Source organism: Aptenodytes forsteri, unplaced genomic scaffold, assembly GCF_000699145.1.
Source record: "Aptenodytes forsteri isolate BGI_AS27 unplaced genomic scaffold, ASM69914v1 Scaffold53, whole genome shotgun sequence".
Taxonomy (NCBI): domain Eukaryota; kingdom Metazoa; phylum Chordata; class Aves; order Sphenisciformes; family Spheniscidae; genus Aptenodytes; species Aptenodytes forsteri.
Genome location: NW_008795909.1, coordinates 14,652,459 through 14,657,513, shown reverse-complemented (window position 1 = coordinate 14,657,513; position 5,055 = coordinate 14,652,459). Strand labels below are relative to the sequence as shown.

The following is a 5,055-nucleotide window of genomic DNA, read 5'->3' as shown; positions in this document are numbered from 1 at the left end:
TTTGGTTTTGTTTCCCTAGGAAAACGCCACGAGCGCGGAGATCCTGCTCTCGCTGGAGTATGTTCGTCCCGGCAACGGGTACAAGCCCAATTTCATCATGTTCGAGAAGTGCGAGGTGAACGGGAAGAACGCGCACCCTCTCTTCACCTTCCTGAAAGAGGCGCTGCCCTTCCCGCACGACGACCCCTCCTCGCTGATGACCAACCCACAGTCCATCATCTGGTCCCCGGTCTGCCGCAACGACATCTCCTGGAACTTCGAGAAGTTCCTCATCGGCCCCGACGGCGTGCCCTTCAAACGCTACAGCCGGCATTTCGAAACCATCAAGATCCAGGATGATATTGAATTGCTTCTGCAGAAGGTTCCTAAGAATGTTCTCGAATAAAGCAGAGCACCGCAGCGTTCGCTGCCCAGCCCCATCGCTTCCTGCTCAGCTCGCTGCACTCCTGCCTGTTCCTCTCGCAGGGGGCTGCTGCTCTGGCAGAAACCCCAATGTCTCGTGCAGGTTTTGCTTATGATGGTGCATCTTCCAAATTCTTGAAGTGTACTTGATGTTTTCAAAAGTTGCATGCGAATGTTTGGGAAACTATGCCGGGGAAAGCAGCCGTGAGTCTCAGTAGCTTACTGTGATTCTCTGAATAAAAAAAAATGTGTACTTTCTTTAAGGCTGTGGCTTGATAAATCTGGGCAAGTTGGGTGAAACATGGCGGCGACGTTACCCATTCATCAGCTCGTGTGGGTGCTCACAGGGGCTGACTCAAACCACTCGAGTGGGATAGTGCAGTCAGGTTGAAATCTGAATGCAAACTTAGGGCAGTGTGATGGGCAAACAGCGTTTGCAAGCTCTGCAAACTGTGAATCAGTGCTGCGTCCTACCCCGTGCATAACGAGCTTGGCAGAGTGGGAGGGCGGCACGGAACAGAAATACCTTGCCAGACTGCTTACTGGACCTCACTCGAGGCTTGCCTGCAGAGGAAAGACACGGTGGCACACAGCCAGGGGATGATTTTACACGGGCTGACAAACTCCCAGCTTGATTACCAACGACAGGCTGCGACAGGTTAATAACCGTTCAGGCAGGTAGATGAGCGATTCTGCAGCCTGCGCTGCTGCAGCTGCGCTGGCAGAGGGCTTGGGGAAGAAGAGCCTGTTGGCCAAGGCCCATCTTGTTATCTGGCCTCTGTCAGTGGATGCCCAGGGGAGACCTAGAAGAGGAGCAGCACCCGCCGTCCCTCCCCTTGTCCCAGAGCCGCTGCCCCCTCACTGGCTTAGCTGTCTCCTGGCTCTATCCCATTTTGCATCGGTGGTAGCCCAACACAGATCTCTACGTACTCGCCCAGTCCTACATGAAGCCCATTATCACCTTCATGCATGCCCAACGCCTTGCAATGCAGGGAATCACACCAAGAACCAGTTCTTTTGTGTTCCCAGTGCAGAATACCAGCCTACTCAACCACTTCTCCCACGGAAACTGTGCCTTGCCTCAGAGCACCCTTGTTGCCCTTTGGGCACAGGAATTGCACGTGACAAAGTGCGGGTGCGCCAGGGTTCAGGCACTATTTTCTTCTCTTTAATTCTTCCCTAACACTTTTTTGACTCCTGCCAACCACAGAGCTGACAGGTATGTCATGGAGTTGTTACAATAATCCTGACATGTTGCTCCTGCGTGGCGATCCTGGGTTTATAGCCTGCTGCTGAACAGCTGGAATTAGGATTGGTTTCCCCTGGGAAACTGTGAGCCTGTGCCAAATTTCACCTGCCATCCTTCTGCCCGGTGGCTCAGGTCCTTCTGCAGGTAAATTTTCAATCCTTAAATGGCTCTGTGAGCACATTTTCATTACAAGCCACTCCTCACGAGGCCTCTCAGCACTGAGTATAAACTTGGTGCTGGACTGAGGAGTACACAGACTAAACACTCGGGCTTTCAAAGGGAAGGCATAACGCTTTGAAGCATTACTGCACTGTTTTCATAATTAACAATACTTGGGATTTGAGGGTTTTGGTTTTTTTTTTTCCTGTTCGTAGCTTCTCACCTCACCAATTTGCTGGTTGCTTTGTTACTGTACCTACATTCAAGGCTCCCTCCGCGCTGACTTGAGACACCGGGACAAAACCTACAGCCGGCTCCACCCTGCCTGCTGCTACCCCTGAGTCATCGAGCTTTGAACTCAGATTGCACAATCCTCACCGGGCTATTTCCTAACTTCCAGTACAGCTTCGTGGAAAAAAACAGGATGTTTTCAGTAGCTATTTCAGCTTTGGAGCAGAAGCTGCTTGATTTGGGGGATTATTTTTTCAGTTACATCTACTTCCCTCATTAAGGCAGGATGTTGAAATTTGTGGAGAGTGCAGGGGATCATGGGCAGCAGGAACTCATTGTATTGAAAAATCTTTCTCGACATGAGCTGTGGCACTTCCTCAATCCTGACTCACCAAACTCGAGCCATTTGAGCGGGACCTCCTTTGCTTTGCCTGTTCCTTATCAGCCTGCAGCCCCTGCTGAGCCCCACCGCCGCGGGGGAGCAGACCGCAACACCTGCTGCTGTTCCAACGGCAGCCCTGCCAAAAAGGGTCTCTCGCCAAGCCTGCCGATCAGAAAGGCACCTTACACCACGCTTATTCAGTGCTAATGGCCAAGGGATTTATTTACCTTCCGGCTGCTGGGGCTGTGCGAGCAGAAAAACAAAGCAGCAGCTCCAGAACAGATACAGCCACGCCAGCAGAAGTACAACGATGCGATTCCAGGATGAAAATTAGCCATGCCAGCAGGAAAATGAATGATCCCAGTGTAAGCACACCAGCAGGAACTCTGCAGTGTAGATAAAAGCCTCTCAGCCTTATTATTCACCGTCTCATTTCAGCATTCCCCAGAGCAGCTGGCTTCTGGGGTAAAGCGGGCTGCAGTGGAGAGGGCAGCCTGCGGGCTGGAAACCTTCGACAGCGACACCCGCAGAAGAGCACAGCCCCCACGCAGGCTCTCATGCCCAGATGTTACTTGGTGGTGTGACCGGAGGGGAAGATGTTTCACTACAGGTAGCAGCTCTATGCTGAGGGTAGACCTGAAGAATCCCAGGTGATTCCTCAGGGATTATAAAATGGCCCAGTTCTATTTCTGTAATTCCAGAGAGAAACAGACTGACTCAGTAGGAAACCTTAAAATAAATACTACTTTAGCACGCTTGGATGCTTCTGTGGCTTGAGGACATTGTCCTTTCAACATCTCGTGTCTGTCACATCTACACTTCTACACTATTTTTTTCTACTTCTGCACTTTTATTGCAAACAGCTAATCCCTCTGTTAGTGTTCACCCTGCTTGTCCATTCTTCTACATATCAGAGTCCCATATAGCCCTCCCTTTCTAGAGAAGGTTTGTCCTCCCCTTCTCCCCCCCCCCAATTATTCCCCCCCCCCCAGCTTAGTTGCTGATAGTTGCCATCAACTTCTTAAATCTTTAAACAAGTTCAGATATTTGTAGCTGTCAGGAGTGTTAACTAGCTGCAAAGAAAATTATCCTTCCCGCCCCTACCTCCCCCTCCCGGGTTCCCTAGTGTTCTGCCCACCGAACCCTAGCACATCTCCCGAAATCATGGCTGATGAGATGTGGTGTTCATGTGGTGGTGGCCTACTCAAGTGCCTACTCAACAGAAACACCATCAAGTGGAGCCCAAGACCTTTCTTAGTCAGCCTGTTAAATGTTCTTTCAGCTATTTAAAAATCCCTTTCACCTCCTGCTGAGCTTTGTTGCACCCGCTAACTTTTAAGACCGCTTTCAGTCACCATTTTTGATCATTGCCATCATAAGGCAGGTAGGAAACACCTGCCTCCAAACGGGTGGCACTTGAAAGGGCTTTGTTCCTCTTGGTGCCACTCTCGCAGCGGGCAGCCATTGGGTTCAGCTGGAGACAAGGGCAGGAAGCCGAATGGCTGAAAGGAAAGCGCTTGAAGAGACAGGAGATCACAGACATCCCTATCTACGGTGAAACTGCAATAACGTAATTTCCTAGTACTGAATCAGAAAGCTTTGAATGAGACCATTTGAATTGTTTACTGCACTTTCTATTAGGAGTAGGTAATTCATTAGCAGAGTGAGGTCAGCCACGTAAGCATTATCTCAGAATAGCTGACTCATTTTAAAAACACACCCAGTCTTGCCATAACAGGGTGTATTAGTTTCTTGAAGCCCAAAGGGGCCCTGCCCTTCAAGAAAAACAGGAGTAAGTAACAGGACTCTTGCTGGAAGGAGAAAGTGGTGTTCTTTTTCAGTGTTAACTGGATGGACTTGCCCTGCTATCAAAAAAAAAGGCCTTTAGCATTTTATTGCTGCAGCACTGCCAGGCCTGGCTGGCAGGAGGTAGAGCCCATCTGCCCACCACACTGCCGGACACCGGCTGCCGGGAGAGTGCTCCCCGGCACAGTCATGGCCCCAGCATACCACCCCCAGCCTTTTTTTCTGTGAGGTAAATGGATTTGTTTGGTGTATCAGTTTAAAGCAGGTTTTTAAGTCTCTGAATCATCGAATCCTTCCCAATTTTCCCAGTTCTCAAGGACAGGCTCCCTAAACAGCACAGGATATGCTACTCGAGAGACAAATGCCTAAACCACTTGAGAGGTTCTTTCCAGAGAGACTTTCAAATTCCTGAGCGCTCCCCAGCTGGTTACTCAAACCCATTCTCCCGTTTATTCCCATAACAATTTGAAGTCTCCTTCCCTAGCCAACTCCCTGACCAGAGGGCTCCATCAAGTCAGTTATGGGAGAAAATGGAGCATGTAACACTGAAACCACACAGTCCACACCAAGCATTTCTGCCGCCCGCTTTGGACGAGGCTGCCCAGGGGGACCCTCTCGGCCACGGAGCCACCTCGGGGACGAGGCCCACCCCTCCCGGGAATGAGGCCTCCTGTGCCCCGGCGCCTCCAACCTCGCTTCGAGGCCTCCCGGCACCCTCTCAAGCCTCCAGCCCTGGCTGCTCTCCACCCCGCCGGCCCCAGAGGCCCGGGGACGGGGGTGCCCATCCTGCCCGTCCCTCAGCGCAGCAGACACCACCTGCCTCGGC

At 51.3% G+C, this 5,055-nt stretch overlaps 2 protein-coding genes across 2 annotated transcripts in view; both read left to right on the top strand.

Moving 5' to 3' along the window:
- Window positions 1-18: 18 nt before the first annotated feature.
- Window positions 19-660, top strand: LOC109279634 (glutathione peroxidase 1-like). The gene has a single exon (XM_019473459.1). The coding sequence runs from the start codon at window positions 98-100 to the stop codon at window positions 383-385; it is 288 nt and encodes a 95-aa protein (XP_019329004.1). The 5' UTR covers window positions 19-97; the 3' UTR covers window positions 386-660.
- Window positions 661-4,889: 4,229 nt separating this feature from the next.
- USP4 (ubiquitin specific peptidase 4) overlaps window positions 4,890-5,055 on the top strand; it is a 52,425-nt gene continuing 52,259 nt past the window's right edge. Inside the window, exon 1 of the mRNA XM_019473438.1 lies at window positions 4,890-5,053. Within this exon, the coding sequence (XP_019328983.1) occupies window positions 4,890-5,053 (164 nt within the window). The remainder of the gene's footprint in view (window positions 5,054-5,055) is intronic.

Excerpts from the sequence above, each read along its gene's own strand:
- LOC109279634 (XM_019473459.1), top strand. The coding sequence starts at position 98 with ATGTTCGAGAAGTGCGAGGTGAACGGGAAGAACGCGCACCCTCTCTTC.